Source organism: Maylandia zebra, linkage group LG17 (genome assembly GCF_041146795.1).
Source record: "Maylandia zebra isolate NMK-2024a linkage group LG17, Mzebra_GT3a, whole genome shotgun sequence".
Lineage (NCBI taxonomy): Eukaryota > Metazoa > Chordata > Actinopteri > Cichliformes > Cichlidae > Maylandia > Maylandia zebra.
In genome coordinates this window covers 12,269,770-12,287,550 of record NC_135183.1, presented here as the reverse complement: position 1 = coordinate 12,287,550, position 17,781 = coordinate 12,269,770, and the positions used below count along the sequence as shown (strand labels likewise).

Here is a 17,781-nt window from a genome sequence, read left to right as displayed (position 1 = left end):
GAAACGTAATCTCCCACGCAGTCACATGAGACATTGGTTATTACCGGCTATCTGTGATCTGACTAAGCTCTTGGCTCTATATCCCATCAAACCCATGATGATGAAGGAGGATCAGTCCTGCCTGGAGACTGTGTGTCAGATCCCAATGTGGAAGGGCAGAGGGGGATGGGGGTGGGGGTGAGATCTCCTGGGATCACCGTGGAGCTCCGAGACAAAAGGGACATTGTGGCACAGACTGACCCATCCAAGAAAACATTACTTCCTGTCCCACCAGCTCCAGCAAATGAACAGCTCACTTCCCAGAACTAAGTCTCTTTTTAACATCATCTGCTGTTAACTATTTCCAGCAGCAGTCACTCCTGACCATATGCAGACACAGTAACTATTTGCAGAAGAACTGAATTTAAAACAGTCTTGAAAAATACAAACAGACAAAGAACATGATAAGTCATTACCCATTTATTGGTAGGAAAAAATCCAAGTAGGTGACAGACAAAACATGAGCTGAGAGTTTGGGTAGCTTGTTGATCTATCCATGTAATGAAAACATCAACCTGAAAATGTCACTAGTAAGCAACGCTTGTCTAAGATTTAGTGTTAAAAAGATTACTTTGGGACTTCCGGTGTCATGGTGGTGAGAGTAGCAGCATAAACAGGAGCTCCTGCATCGATAGCTAAAATAATCCGCAATTCAAGAATATAGTCCATTAAAAGCGACTTTCCCCTCAAGAATAATGAGCGGAGATAAAAATAAGAAGGGACGAGCCCCAGGCCGAAGCTTAGAAACGCGGCTTGAGAGTAAGACAAATGAAACACACTCTGAGCAAGAGGGCGAGAAGATGGCGGCGGAGGCCACAACATCAGCACTAGGCCCCCTCAGACAGGTGGTGAGTGAAGTAGTGGCAGAGGGCATGCAAGACCTTAAGGCAGAGATGAAGAAGGAGCTATCACTCGTGAGAACAAGTTTGAAAGAGGACATGAAAGCCCAAATGAGCGAGTTAACACATGAGATAAATCAACAGGTTACCGCCGCCACAAGCAGGATGGAGGAGGTGGGGAAACGTCTGGAAGAAATGGAAAGAAACATGGTAGGGAAGGAGAAATGGGACATTGGAGTGAGGGATGCCATTGTTCAGCTGCTGGATAACCAGAGGCAGCTCCAAGAGAAGGTTACGGATTTGGAGGGGCGCTCACGCCGTAATAACATACGGATATATGGCATCCCTGAGAACATAGAAGGCACCTCCATGCTAAGGTATGTGGAAAGCATGATGATATTGGAGTTGGGGGACGGCGTGGACTTGGGCAGCGAGAAGAACCTAGGGATAGAGAGAGCTCACCGGGTGCTGGGAGTGCAGCCGCCGCCGGGGGCGCCCCCTCGATCAACGGTGGTGCGCTTCTTAAAGTTCAATATTAAAGAACAAATCCTACGCGCTGCATGGAAGAAGCCTGTATATATAAAGGAGAAACGGATTTTCTTTGATCACGACTATGCCGAAAACATACAAATGAAGAGAAAAGAGTATGGCCCGGTTAAAAAAGTACTTAAAGAAAACGCCACCCGGTTCCAGACCCCGCTTGCTAAAATGCGGGTTCATTTTGACTCAGGAATGGTCTTATACAATAGCTCGGAGGAAGCTGCGGCGGATCTAAGAAGACGCGGATAAACGGTGGGACCGGTGGCCACAAGAAAGCCCAAAGGCATTACGGCGGAGATGATCAGCAGTATGCTACCGACGAGCGTGGTTGGGCCGCGACGCGCCGGGAATACAGCTGATCTACGCGGGAGCGCACGGGAAAAGCTGAAGGTTTTCCAGCGCACGGAGGACGTCGGTACGGAGGAGTAACACCTGTGCCCCACCGGCCCTGTTTCACTGTTAAGACGAACATAAGACCAACGGAACAACGGGTGCACCGGGCTGCTGTTCAATACAGGGGGATATATGGTTGGATGGCCTCCTCCCCTGGCCATGATGGAATATGGCACGTCGATCCCCCTTTGATCATGGAGTGGTGAGGGTCCGATGCAGGTGACTCACATGTTTTTTTTACAAGAAACAGAATATCAAAGGAAGAACATGAGAAGTGGAAGAGAATGGGATTCAAAAATATTTATTATGCCTCACATAGATCTGGCAAAAAAAGAGGAGTGGCCATTCTGATACCGAACAAGGTTGGTTTTGAGTTTACTGGAGAACATAAAGATAAAGTGGGAAGATTTGTGTTGGTGAAAGGGAAAATGGAACAGGAAGACGTCACGCTGTGTAATATATATGCACCCCCTGGTAGTAGTACAGGGTTCTTTAAGGAGATATTCAGTCTTATTGCCACAGAAAGTGTTGGTACATGTATATGTGCAGGAGATTTCAATTTACTTCTCCATCCAAAATGGGATACAACTAGCCGAGACCAGAGGGGAACTAAATTAGAGGGCTTATAGATATATGGAGATATTTACACAAAAATGAACGCAAATTTACATTTTATTCAGTGAGACATGATATGTACTCGAGGATTGATTATTTCTTTACTTTTAGTAAAGATCTCCCAGAGTGAAGGATTGTATAATAGGACAGAGAGATTTATCTGATCATTCAGGACTGACTATGAAGATTGGGTTTAAAGTTAGCCCCAAAAACACCTTATGGAGGCTTAACACAGGTCTGTTAAATAATGACTCGTTTAAAAGAGAAATGGGACAGGAGTTAAAAACATATTTAGAACTCAATGACAATGAAACAGTTAATCCTACGATTTTATGGGATGCGGCTAAGGCATACCTTAGGGGTAAAATTATTGCAAAATGTGCAGTCCTAAAGAAGGTGAGAGCAAAAAAGCTGTCAGATTTGCAGGAAAATTTGGAAAAATTGGAACAACTGCACACCGTTACAAGGTGCCCCCAGGTATTGGAGCAGATGAGGCCGGTTAAACAGGGGATCCACAAAATTTTAAGTGAGGAAATTGAAAAAAAATTAAAATATAATAGACAACGGTGGTATGAGGCAGGACCCAAAGCTGCTAGGCTATTATCATGGAGACTCAGGAGGCAACAACAGGAGAACACTATTCATAAAGTTCGAAATTAAAAAAAAAAAAGATAACTAATAAACTCGAAGAAATTCAGAGAGCATTTGAAGAATATTACGCTGAGCTATACACACAACCGGATAAAGCAGATGACCATAAGATTCAGAATTTCTTATCCAACCTAGATCTACCATTTATAGGTAAGCAGCAGAATGAAAAACTCATTAGAGAAATATCAGCAGAAGAGATTAACATTGGGATCTCAAAACTCTTTTAAAGCCCCAGGATGTGATGGATTTCCACCAGAGTGGTATAGGCAGATGAGGGAACCCTTAATCTCGCTACTAAAGGCCTCTTTTAATTACACTCTGAGTGGGGGGGCGCTCCCACCATCGTGGCGGGAGGCGTATATCTCTGTCATACCAAAAGCAGGGAAGGATAAAACTGACCCCAGAGGTTATAGACCTATTAGCGTGTTAAATATAGACTATAAACTATTTTGGCTAGGAGATTGAGTACATTGATGCCCACGCTGATAGAGGAGGATCAAACTGGCTTCATTGGTAACAGACAAGCAGAGATGGGCAGTAACGCGTTACTTGTAACGTGTTACTGTAATCTGATTACCTTTTTCAAGTAACGAGTAAAGTAAGGGATTACTATTACAAAATCGGTAATTAGATTACAGTTACTTTGCCGTAGGAACGCTGCGTTACTGCGTTACTAAAACCGTGATTTTTTTTTGCAAGAATGTCTCATGACAGTGACGTAAGCGAGTGCGACGTTCGTGACAACAGCTGTGTGCAGATCAACAATGAATCACATATCGATTGTGGGAGAGAATATGAGCGTGCAGCGTTTAAAGCGTGGAAGTACTGACCTTACTTTAAGTTTGATTCCATAAAAAGTGACAAAAACATTAGTGTTTGCTGTGCGTGGGAAGAAAACGTCTTTTTACAGCGAAAAAAACCCCTAAACTTCCAAGCAAGCACCGAGTGCGCTACGACGTAATGGGAAACTCACAGAGAAACTCGCGGATTCTTCAACTGACCGCGGCACACCTGCACCAGGGTAAACCTCCGCCTACCGCAGTCCTGCTTTACAGGTGAAAATAGAGCAACAGGACCGCTGAGTCTTTGACTTTATTTATTTTCTGCTGTGTTTTACTTGCATCTATTTGAAAGAGTGAGTGTAAACACAAAAAATATTTTATTTTATGTGCTGGAATGTGTAGAAAATAGGTTTAAATATTAAACAAATTTCTTCCAGTCAGAGAATGTTGCATATAATTAAATTTTTGCTTGATGCATAAAGTTAAAAGATTAAAACTAATAAAACAAGTTTTAAAAAGGGACTTTTCCATTTGATTACATTTTGTATGATGGATTATGCAGAAAAAGTAGAATTGGGCTGAAAGATCTATCGCTTTATCACCTCTTCAGGTTGTAAATCGTGTTTTTAAAAAGTAACTAAGTAACTAAGTAATTAATTACTTTTGAAAATAAGTAATCAGTAAAGTAACGGGATTACTTTTTGGGGGAAGTAATCAGTAATTAGTTACTGATTACTTTTTTCAAGTAACTTGACCAACACTGGTGACAAGTTTATTCAATGTACAGGGAGTGCAGAATTATTAGGCAAGTTGTATTTTTGAGGAATAATTTTATTATTGAACAACAACCATGTTCTCAATGAACCCAAAAAACTCATTAATATCAAAGCTGAATGTTTTTGGAAGTAGTTTTTAGTTTGTTTTTAGTTTTAGCTATTTTAGGGGGATATCTGTGTGTGCAGGTGACTATTACTGTGCATAATTATTAGGCAACTTAACAAAAAACAAATATATACCCATTTCAATTATTTATTTTTACCAGTGACACCAATATAACATCTCCACATTCACAAATATACATTCTGACATTCAAAAACAAAACAAAAACAAATCAGCGACCAATATAGCCACCTTTCTTTGCAAGGACACTCAAAAGCCTGCCATCCATGGATTCTGTCAGTGTTTTGATCTGTTCACCATCAACATTGCGTGCAGCAGCAACCACAGCCTCCCAGACACTGTTCAGAGAGGTGTACTGTTTTCCCTCCTTGGAAATCTTACATTTGATGATGGACCACAGGTTCTCAATGGGGTTCAGATCAGGTGAACAAGGAGGCCATGTCATTAGTTTTTCTTCTTTTATACCCTTTCTTGCCAGCCACACTGTGGAGTACTTGGACGCGTGTGATGGAGCATTGTCCTGCATGAAAATCATGTTTTTCTTGAAGGATGCAGACTTCTTCCTGTACCACTGCTTGAAGAAGGTGTCTTCCAGAAACTGGCAGTAGGACTGGGAGTTGAGCTTGACTCCATCCTCAACCCGAAAAGGCCCCACAAGCTCATCTTTGATGATACCAGCCCAAACCAGTACTCCACCTCCACCTTGCTGGCGTCTGAGTCGGACTGGAGCTCTCTGCCCTTTATCAATCCAGCCACGGGCCCATCCATCTGGCCCATCAAGACTCACTCTCATGTCATCAGTCCATAAAACCTTAGAAAAACCAGTCTTGAGATATTTCTTGGCCCAGTCTTGACGTTTCAGCTTGTGTGTCTTGTTCAGTGGTGGTCATCTTTCAGCCTTTCTTACCTTGGCCATGTCTCTGAGTATTGCACACCTTGTGCTTTCGGGCACTCCAGTGATGTTGCAGCTCTGAAATATGGCCAAACTGGTGGCAAGTGGCATCTTGGCAGCTGCACGCTTGACTTTTCTCAGTTCATGGGCAGTTATTTTGCGCCTTGGTTTTTCCACACGCTTCTTGCGACCCTGTTGACTATTTTGAATGAAACGCTTGATTGTTCGATGATCACGCTTCAGAAGCTTTGCAATTTTGAGACTGCTGCATCCCTCTGCAAGATATCTCACTGTTTTTGACTTTTCTGAGCCTGTCAAGTCCTTCTTTTGACCCATTTTGCCAAAGGAAAGGACGTTGCCTAATAATTATGCACACCTGATATAGGTTGTTGATGTCATTAGACCACACCCCTTCTCATTACAGAGATGCACATCACCTAATATGCTTAATTGGTAGTAGGCTTTCGAGCCTATACAGCTTGGAGTAAGACAACATGCATGAAGAGGATGATGTGGACAAAATACTCATTTGCCTAATAATTCTGCACTCCCTGTATAAGAATGACTCCAACAGCGAGGATCAAAGTTAATGGAAGCCTCTCAAATCGGATAACACTACAACCTGGCTGTAGGCAGGGCTGCCCGTTGAGCCCACTGCTCTTTAACCTTTTCATTGAACCGTTGGCTCAATGCATCAGGGAAGAGACTCGATTGGCGGGGGTTAGAACGGGGAATGTGGAAAATAAAATTTGCTTGTATGCAGACGACGTGCTGGTAGCGCTAGGAAACCCGGAAGAGGGAATTCCTCTGCTTATGGAAATACTGGAAGAATATGGCAGACTATCTGGTTATAGACTAAAAATTCAAAAAACTCAAATCTTGACATTTTTTTTTAACCCCTCAAGACAATTGGTAGCAGGATATAGATTCGGATGGCATCAATCTCAAATGGAGTATTTGGGGATCCTGCTGACAAAAGACCTTGCATTGTTCTATGAAGTTAATTATAATCGGGTGAACAAGAAGATATATGAAGATCTGGAGAGGTGGGGTCTGCTCCACCTCGATCTGGGCAGCAGAGTTAGAGCAATAAAGATAAATATCCTCCCAAAGCTGCTATATTTGTTTGCAGCGCTTCCAGTGGAGGTTCCAGCAAAACAATTTAGGGAGTGGGATATGCATTGCTCAAGATTCATATGGGGAAATAAAAGGCCAAGAGTGAAATATGCAACAATGCAGCTGCCTGGTGAGCGGTGGGGCATGGCTCTACCGTGCTTTGAGGATTACTATCTGGCAGCCCAGATCAGACCTCTAGTGTGCTGGTGTAACTCTAAGTTTGAGGCAAAATGGAAGGACATTGAGCTTTCTTTGATGGATTTCCCAATACAGTCTGTTCTGGGGTCTCTTGAGAGTTTACCACAGGCATATCAGATGCAAAATTTATGTGTAAGTTTTTCCCTGAAAATATGGGCAGATGTGATTAAAATATTTGGTCTTAATAGGGAAATAGGGTTGCTGGGATGGCCAGCGTATCTCCCACGCTTCCTTCCAGCATTGTTAGACCATAAATTCAGGGAGTGGTCCAGGCATGGAATCACTGCAATCTGTAAGATAGTGAAGCATGGGGAGCTGATAAATTTTGAGGACGTGTCAGATTTACGAGATCGGCAGGGAAGATTTTTATCGTTACCTACAGGTTCGGAGCTTCTTCCAGAAGGAACAGAGGCGGTGGTTTACGACACCAACTCTCTGCCATCTATAATCCAGTTTTGAGATCCCTTCCCAGACGCCTTAATGCCCACTCACATCCTGGGCCATCTGATCTCAGGAATTTGCATGATAAGGTGGGGCCAGGTTTCACAATGAACTCACCCGAAACTCTGGCTGATTGGGACCCACACCCAGTTTCACACCTTGGCTCAGGCGATTAGAGGATCATCAGGGGGTCCTTTTGTCCCTCTGTGGGGGGTTACTCCCACTAGGTTTATATCTGGGACTCTCCACCATTTGACCTTAGAACTGAAGAAGCTTCTCGGATGAGAGGTGAAACGTCTTCAAGTAACTTAAAGAAGTCCAGACGTTTTTCTTTGCAAGCTCCTTTGCCTAGAGGCAGAAGAATACAGTTGACACCCAGTATTCATGGGGGTTATGGACCACAACCCCCCCAGGAATAGCTGAAATCTGCCAATACTTGAGACTACCTCTAAAACGCTTACGGCCTATTTGAATTTTCCCAGGAGCTTTGTGTTTGGAATTTGCACATTGTTTGGTGAACATTATTTAAGAAAAAAAAAGACTTTTTATTGCAATTTTGCTGTTTTTACATTAATATTAATATTTGAAAATTAATAAAATTAGTCACAAAAGTGAAAATAATTAGCGAATATTTTGGATATGCTCTACCGAAAAAAAAACAAAAAACCATGAATAAGCACATTTCCCATGAATAATTTGGAGTTCGGTTCCACAGAAAGATCCGCAAATACTGAACCGGGAATATGTAGGGGTCGACTGTATCATCTCTGATATTCATTTATCAGTGTCAGCAAGACTACGCAGACTAAGCCAAATGTCTTGAAAGTTGTCAGTAACCCATTATATTGGTGATATTTATAACTCAAAACTCTTTTCATATGATAAAGCATCTGTACTTTGTTTAGGATTACAGACCAATGAAACCAGAATCTAACATTGTCAGATTTCACTGGAATACTTTTATTATAATGCCACAAAAGAGAAACCAAATCTACTTTGTAACTAACTTTATTCATACTTATCTGGTCTAACATCATGGTTTGAAGGTTCACCATCATTAGAGTGCTGCTGGAATGCAAATTCATTGTTATCAAGTCTCTTTATCAGGTTTTTTTTTTCCTATATCCTTCTTCAAAGCAAATCCATGAGCAGTGGTTCCAGGGAATGGGAAGACGATTAAGAATGTTTATAGGAAAAGCACTCTTACTCCATCCAAAATCTCACAACTGCGTACTACCTACTCACTATGGTTCCCTTTGTTCAGGATACTTTTGTGTAAATAAAAAAGAACTAGGTATCTTTGAAGACTTCCTGAGATTGTGTGTTACCAAGGAAACAATCTTGTTTGAGATGACACTACTAGAGACTAACATGTTAAAAATGACAGAGTTATAAAATGAAATTATAGATTTGAATATTTCCTTTTAGTTTTTGAAGTAAGATCCAGTCCAGTAATGTCTCATTTGTGACACCACTGCATTGCACTTTGATAGAAATATGTAGCCACTGCTTACAAGATGCAGTGCTCCCTCAGACATAGTAGCGTGTTACCCAGTGGTACTAAATGTGTGCACTAACTCTTAATTATCATTTTGACGTATTAAATACAAATGATGTGGTATGCAGCATTACTGCGTGGCTCCACAGTGTCGTTTTTTTACACATTTGCTTGGTAAGCGAAAGGTTACTGATTCAATTCCAGTCCGAGTCACAAATCCTCTCTGGGGTTGTATAAGCAATTTAAAACATACAGCCATGATCCACAGTGACAAAGGAGCAGCTGAAAGTAGCTTTTCAAATACTGTAGCGTGTTAATATGGGATTTGGGATAGAGCTTTGATTTGAAAGTACACTGCACAAACTAAAGAACCACGAGTGTTGTGACTTTGGGATCACACTACCTTGACGTGACTCTGAGCACCCAGGTTGTAGATCTCTGTAGGCTTCACCTGGCTTATGATCTTCACCAGACATGTGCTGTCAGTCAGGTCACCATAATGCAACTTCAAGTCTGATAGAGAGTGGGACAGCAAAACACATTTTCTTATCTCAACACCAAAAGAAAATAAATAAATAAATAAAAATCACACTTGTTGCTCCTTCATGTATTCACTCCTGATGACCAATGGAAGTCTAAGTCCTAATATCAGGATCAAGACCAACAAAAAAAATATATTATTGTGTTTCTCCTTCCCCTCATCCTCAACCGGTCACAGCAGATGGCTGTCGCTCCCTGAGCCTGGTTCTGCCAGGTGTTAAAAGGGAGTTTCTCCTTCCCGCTGTCCCCACTGTCAAGCACTTGCTTAATAAAAAGCACCTTGGGGAGAGTTGTAATTTGGCGCTATATGCATAAAATTGAATTTTAAAAGTCAAAATTCCAATATATCTGCCATTATTTTTTTCTCCTTTCAGACACACAAGTCATAAACAGATTTCACTGACATTTTTTATACATTTATTTACTTCTTTATGCTCTCTAGTTGTGTTTGTGGCTTTCCAAACATGTGTGTCTCCAACAGGTAAGTTGCAGATTGCCTTCCGGTGGACAAACTGTGCAACATCATCACACATAACATGAAAGGGTGTTTCTCCCCTCTCTTCTTTACCTTTTAAATGCATCAGCTACTATAAATGGCAGTAGTGACAGATTGGATAATAGGAAATATCAGCTGATATTTTAATTTGGTTACTCTTTTTTCCTCCGTAAATAAATGAGATACTTACTGCCCTCGGTATGCGTCTGTGGATTTTGGTAAAGATGCTCAATGCGACCTGTGTTGAAGGAGCTGGAACGCCGCAAAATACCATGAACCTGAGAGAAAAGGGGGAAGAAGAATTGTTAAATTTAAAAAAAAAATCTAGTGTCTTAAAACATAACACACACAAAAAAATTAAACTACAATTTACACCATTCATGTCAGTTAATTTGTCATTGTTATTACGATTTCAACATGGGTAAATACAGACTAAACATATTCTGAGGCATGCTGCAGTTTAAAAAAAGGTTTGCTTACAACGATTACTCCATTCAAGTTTTAATTAAGGCAAACAAATCGTACTAAACTAATAACACACTAACAGAATTATTTGTATTATTATTATTTTATTTCGTTTTCAATGAGTAATTGCACAGCTGATAAAAAAAGAGGCCTGCTCTTACAGTAAAACCACTGTGTGTTCAGCAGAAGTCGGCAAGAGGTGAACTCTGCCTATATAGTCAAACTACATCTTTAATTATATACACTGAGGTGTCAAAACTAGAGATGGACCGATCCGATATTACGTATCGGTCCGATACTGACCTAAATTACTGGATCGGATATCGGAGAAAAATAAAAAATGTAATCCGATCCATTAAATATCACGAAAGCACCTCACAAAACTTGCAACACAACGTAACTCGCCTCAGAACGTTAGCACGTCGGAGCAGTATGCATCACGTGATAGAGCGGCTGTGGCATGTGGGACCTGTCGGTGGTCTGGATAGCATGTGGAGCTTCGCTAGCAACCCGGCATTTCATCTCCGACAAAGTTATCCCCGAGAGAAGTAAAGCAAGTGTGTAAGTCCATCTCTGAATGTTTGTAAAGCATTCCTGCGTTAAGCTTAACAAACGATATATGGAGCGACTGCCTCTTCTTGCTGCTACTTCAATCATGAAACTGCTTAATGATCAGCTGATCGGCTTTTCTGTCGCGAGTCCATCTCTCTGGTTTGTTTTTGGCCCACTTTGCACCAGAAAGAGGAAACCAGTGGATAAACAACAGCAGCAAGTTTAAGCTTGATCAGCTGTTGTTAGAATGTATTTAATATTACTTTCTACACCAGGATCTTTTTTTTTCGTAGCTGACGCTGGTAACTGTGCAGGGGCGGATCTAGCAAAGTTTAGCCAGGGGGGCCGATAGGGCATTAACAGGGAAAAGGGGGCACAAAGACATAGTTTTCTTTCTTATTCTCATTTAAAATGTCTAGCTTTTAATAAATAATTATCTGACACCCAAAGTTTTAATTTGATGTAAAATGAATAGAAGTCCATTACTGTATATAGTAACTATTAAGTCTAATATATATACCCTAGTAAGCTATAGTACTTTTTCCTTTGGGAAGGTACCATCTGTGCAGTCTGCAATTTTGTTGAAGAAAGATGTTGAATCTATTTAATATTTTAATATATTGAAAAATAATTTATTTCTGTGCATTTTTTCCCCACACTGCATCAAATTAAGGTTGATTACGTCAATTAAGCATCATGAGGTGGAGCGTGAGGGGTGGTTCCCTATTTTTTATTTATTTATTTTTGTTGTTGCTGGGAGTTGGAACCCTATTAGTTAGGTTGCTTAATATTTACGCTAAGTACTCTTTAAAATACCAGAATAGGGAGGATGGTGTAGGTTTAAGTTTATTAGATTGATCAGTATTGCTGAACTATGAAATATATATATTATTATTATTATTATTATTTTTTTTTTTTTTTTTTTTTTTTTTTTTTTTTACATACAGGTATAACAGAATAGCTTTAGTGTAGTTGTTGTTTCAAACTTGAGTATGAACTTATACAAAATGCAGCAAGATATTTTAAGAAAACAGTTTTGTTGATTAAAAAACACTATATCGGATTCATATCGGTATCGGCAGATATCCAAATTTATGGTATCGGTATCGGACATAAAAAAAGTGGTATCGTGCCATCTCTAGTCAAAACTCATTAAGGGTACTGGGGAGGTCATCAAATATCGTCTCTATTCGGGAAAGAGTTAAATTTAGGAGTTCTTAGAACTTCCTTTAGCTGCAGCGACCTCCATCAGACACTTCCTCTAGCTGCTTGTGAGACTTCCAAAACAATGAGGAGGAATTTTGGTACATTCCTTTTACAAACAAAAGAGATTCAATTCATTTGTATTTCTGGGATTTCCATTTTCAGTTATTCTGTCCGTGTGTGCGCTGAGTCATTGTCTTCCTGCATCAGTCCTAAATTTCACCTGACTCACTGAAGTTCTTCAGTAAAAATGCCTGGATATCATTTTCATGTCTTTAATCTCTCAGTGACCCAAAGGCATCCACACCCTTACAAATTGCGATGGCCCCTCCACTAAGCATCACAGATTTTTGCAGATTTCTGTGTGACTTGCTGTTGCCTTTGGTTTCTTTTTACATTTGTTAGAACTAAACACTGACCTGTCGGTGGAATCTTTGCTGGATGCCCGCTGGTACAAAGAGTCAAAACAGATTGGACTTGCCTGTAATTTACAATTTGCCGTAAAAGTTTTTTAACGTTTCCCAGCTATTTCTCTAGTTCCAGTAGTCAAAGCCTAATAATAAGGAAACTGGCTCTTATCTTTGACAGATCACTGGAACTGCCACAATCTGTTTCACTGCATACATTGATATAATAGCATTATGTTTAATGGCTCCACCTCAACATTTTGTTTTGTTTTTTCGCTGCCTGTGATCTGTGATCTGTACTCCACATTCTTAGAGGAAGGTCTGCTCAGGGAAGATAACAGGACCTGATCCAAGGGGAGTCCATTAGTGGGACGCTGTTCCCTGACCTCACTTCCTTTATTCACTGTGCACTTCCTGCCTGCCTGTGCACTCCTCTTTAATGCCACTCCTCACAGCACCTCCAACCCTTCCACATCAGCATCCCAAACCTGGAGCTTTTGTTTTTTTCAATAGGATGAGGGCCATGTGACACATCAAACTTATTGGTAATGTCACAAGAAAAACAATGGTGTGCTTGGTTTCAACGTAACTTTATCCTTTCATGAGTTATTTACAAGTTTCTCTTTGTTCACAACCATTGACATGTCGAAGAGGTTAACACGTGAGGAGCGGATCGAAATTGTGTTGATATCTGGTGAACACAGTAACCGGGTCATTGCAGCAGATTTCAATGCAAGACACCCTACGAGACCACCCATCTCCCATGCTACAGTTAGCAAACTGCTTGCTAAGTTTCGTGAAACTGGTTCAGTGTTGGATTTGCCAAAATGTGGACGCAAAAAAAACTGTCACTAATGAAGAAACATCAGTGGCTGTCCTAGCTTCAGTCAGCAAGAGCCCACAGCGTAGCACTCGCTGCATGTCACTGGAGAGTGGCATTAGTTGAACATCCCTTCGGCGGATATTAGCTACTCACAAATGGCACCGTTACAAACTCCAGCTACTGCAGCATCTCAACGAGGATGACCCAGATGAATTTGCAGAATGGGCAAAACAAAAATTGGAACAGGACCCTCAGTTTACGCAGAAGATTTTGTTCAGTGATGAGGCAAACTTTTATGTAAATGGTGAAGTTAACAAACAAAACCACCGTTATTGGTCTGAGACTAACCCACATTGGATGGATCCCTCCAAGACTGTTGGAACAACAAAAGTGATGGTTTGGTGTGGTATATGGGGTACAACGGTAGTGGGTCCATTCTTTATCAATGGAAACCTCAAGGCCACTGGATATTTGAAATTGCTACATGATGATGTGTTTCCCTCTTTGTGCACTGAAGCTGGCACGTTCCCTGAGTTTTTCCAGCAAGATGGTGCACCACCACATTATGGGTGCCAGGTCCGAGCATTCCTAGATGAGCAGTTTCCTGGAAAGTGGATTGGTCGTGGTGGGCCAGCTGAATGGCCCCCAAGGTCTCCCGATCTGACCCCCTTAGACTTTTATCTTTGGGGTCATCTGAAGGCAATTGTCTATGGTGTGAAGATACGAGATGTGCAGCACCTGAAACTACGGATACTGGATGCCTGTGCTGGCATTTCTCCTGCAGTGTTGCTATCAGTGTGTGAAGAGTGGGAGAAGAGGGTTGCATTGACAATCCAACACAATGGGCAGCACATTGAACACATTTTATAAGTGGTCAGAAACTTGTAAATAACTCATGAAAGAATAAAGTTACGTTGAAACCAAGCACACCATTGTTTTTCTTGTGACATAAGTTTGATGTGTCACATGGACTCTTCCTATTGAAAAAACAAAAGTTGTATCCAAGATGGCCAACTTCTAAATGGCCACCATGGTCACCACCCATCTGGAGGAGTTTGCCCCCTCACATATACTAATGTGCCACAAACAGGACTTTAATATCACCAACCATTCCCATTTTATTACAGTGTATCCATATAAATGGCCCACCCTGTAGTTTCACGCATCAGTTAAAACACTCGACTCCAAGTACACAACGCCCAGCTGGAAACACTCCACGCAAGTCGAGCTGCCCGAGATTCACAGAATTTACAGAAAATGTTAATTTTTTGTGATTTATATTGTTATCGGACGATATATGTCTTATATCGGGATATGAGATTTTGGTCATATCGCACAGCCCTAAAGCTAGGTGTTTCTCCTGCACATCAGAGGGGAAGTGAAGTCATGCTGCGACTGTCAGGAGATGTAATGAAAACTCCTGAAACATGTATGTTAACGTACGTGTGACCTTCTGTAGCCACGACTACACTACAAATGCAGCATACGGCTTCACTCTTTGCCCTCCACATAAACTCTTTACCTGAATACAGTTCACATATACTTCAAGGTCTCTGGGCAATGGACGGGATAGAGAAACCAAAAACTTCTGATTACATAAGACTCAAAGATTTTGTTCTGATTACACCAGTATTAGTTTGGCCACTATGGAAAAGTCTCAGCATAAGCCAGCTCCTTTTCTAGATCTGCAATAAGCCAGCGTCCTCTTCCCACTTTGGGCACAGCTCAAAACACTGCCAGTGGAAAACTGAAGTTTAGTAAGAGACCAGGGTGCAATACAACCGGTTTCTTAACTTCCAGTGCTTCTTCTTGTCTTGTTGGGTCACAAAAGTAATATTACTCTAGTTTTTGATACTTTTTCTCTATGAGAAGAACATTATTTCTCTATCCTGTCCATTCCATTTTTAGAATTCACCCATCCAATCTCACCCTGCAGCACAGACACATATTAATGCCTCCCACACACACAACTTTAAACAACTTAAAAAGAAAGAAAGAAAAAGAAACCATTGTTAGCCTCTGAGTTCACTGACAGACTGTTGACTTTGCGTGTTCCTGAGCACACTGAACAGCAGGTGAAAGCTAGTGACCTCACTCGTATGGCTGTCTAATAACAACCATTTCCCTGTTAATGGTTTGACCTGGGGTAAAAGGACAGGGGTTAAAAAGCTCATGCTGCACCAGGGGCCTTATCAGGGTGAGGTGTGAGTCAGCCAGTGTAAGTAGCTGACTGTCAAGATACGTCACACTCCCTCGGGAATACCCACAAACTGCGGCAACATACACACAGAATGTCGTTCTGTGTGTATGTTGGCATTCACAAGTATCTGCGCACATATGTGCATCTGTGCATGTGTGCGTGCGTGTATATGTGTACAGAGGGGATTTTTATTTTACCTCATAGCCTTTAGCGAGCAGGAACTCCGCCAGGTAGGAACCATCCTGAAAAAGCACAAGACAACACCAGTTAAGACCTGTCAAATAACACTGCAAAGACAAAGAGTGTGATTCACACATACACACCAAATCACAGCAACACAACCAAAACACGATAAAACATTCACCGCCCATTTCGGCTGAATTAATTTTATCACAACGTTTAATTGATTACAGGATGAGAAAATGTTTGACGTGTTAGAGCACCTTTTATTTCCTCTACGGACTCCAGAGATTCAAATTCAATGCTCCTACTAAAACTGAGGATTTAGGAATATAATTAAAGGACACAAGTGATTTATCAGAGAAAAAAGAAATAGATTCTTGTGGCATGATAAATAAAATAGTATTTTCTCTTGTTCAGTCCAATAAGAGTTACATTTCTGGCGATGTGTCTATGACCTAAGCTAACACATTAAGTCACAATTAAGCTTGAGGTCAACTTTGGATTTAAATTTGTGGTATGTTGTTGAGGGAAGAAAAATAAAATTAGCAGTCAAATAATAAATAAATAAGTAAAATAAAAATTCCAGAGTCTCTACTACGGTGTTGAAATTAAATACTTCAGTACTGGCTAATACTGGATCCTGGGATCGTCAGGCATGACGTCCACATGGATCAGGATCGCTGGGCACACACTGGACCTACTTTGAAACGTGTGTGTGTTTGTGTACGTGTGCTGGTGATGTGAGAGCACGATCACTGTCAATAAGGTCTTGTTCCCCTCACCCATGTTACTCCATGTCTTTTTACTTGCTCAGATTTTCCGACCACACGTTCTGGAACACTGTGGAACATTCCAACCCAGTCATGGCATCCATCCCTCAATCCCCCTCACACACACACACATGCACACGCACACACACGTATGGCCACACTGCCAAGATGCCAGCCTGAGGCTTCCTCCTCATGTCTGGGGGAAACGGTGAAGGTGGGGGGAAAGGACCGCAGAAGGAAAGGCTACTAGAGGTTGGGGAGCATGCAGGAACCTGCACTCAGCACCAGGATGGTGGTGTCTTGGGCTACACGCACTTTTAAGTGACAGTAATAGTAATAATAATTATAACAACAACAGTGTAAAGGCATAAAATCTGTTCCTCTTTCTTGGGTATTGTAATCAGAATTGCTGTAGCATTTTGTACAATCTGAAGCCGTTTTAATGCTTTCTGATTGACGCCCATAGGAAGACCATTTCAATAATTTAAACGTGAGGAAACAAAAGCATAAATGACAGTACGAGTGTCACAGAATTGATCAGATTCTTGCAAAATATCCAAGGTAGTCGTAGTAAGGCCTGGGTGACCTTGTTTATGTACTTCTCAAAGCACATTTCTGACGGCTGATTTTACATAGTAAAACCTGATGAAGGCGTCGTCTCATATCAAACCAGTTTGTGAAACAACGCCATTTGACCACAGCTCAAGGCAAACGTGGCGAACGGTAAAAGACGGCGTGAAAAGCAAACACACAAAGGCCTGAGAGATGACGGATCACTGAAGAGACAATAACGGCACAAATACTGGATGTGACCGGAAAAAAAAGGTGAATTTAAGTTCAAAGTGTGCTTGTTTTCTCACTTACATACTGGTGCCTGATTTCTGGATGTCAGCAATAGCAACTGCCCCAACCAGATAAATAATCCAAAACATTACTTTACAAATAACAATTATAACGATATTTTTCCCCCCTTTGACAAACCCCAATGTTAAGCTTAATCTGTAGTATCGTCTTACTGAATACAACCCTTTGTTGATTTTTGGTCCCCATTGCGGTCAAAAAGGCGGATGAAGCAGTGTATGCTCTAGGGTGGAGTTACCCTGAAAAGTTGCTCTCTGTCTCTTTTTGCAGTCAGGTCCAAATCACTAGTTCCTTTTGGTTTTTAAAACACAATTATGTAATGGCCATTCTGGTGCAGGATGACATACAATAACTGCACCAATAACTGGTGTAGGTTA

General features: G+C 41.2%; 1 protein-coding gene across 1 annotated transcript in view; it reads right to left on the bottom strand.

The window, feature by feature from the left end:
• gmds (GDP-mannose 4,6-dehydratase) overlaps positions 1 to 17,781 on the bottom strand; it is a 205,686-nt gene that overhangs the window by 175,476 nt on the left and 12,429 nt on the right. Inside the window, exons 2-4 of the mRNA XM_004571763.3 lie at positions 15,788 to 15,832; positions 10,131 to 10,218; positions 9,308 to 9,417 (exon numbers count right to left, since the gene is read on the bottom strand). Coding sequence (XP_004571820.3) covers positions 9,308 to 9,417; positions 10,131 to 10,218; positions 15,788 to 15,832 — 243 coding nt within the window. The remainder of the gene's footprint in view (positions 1 to 9,307; positions 9,418 to 10,130; positions 10,219 to 15,787; positions 15,833 to 17,781) is intronic.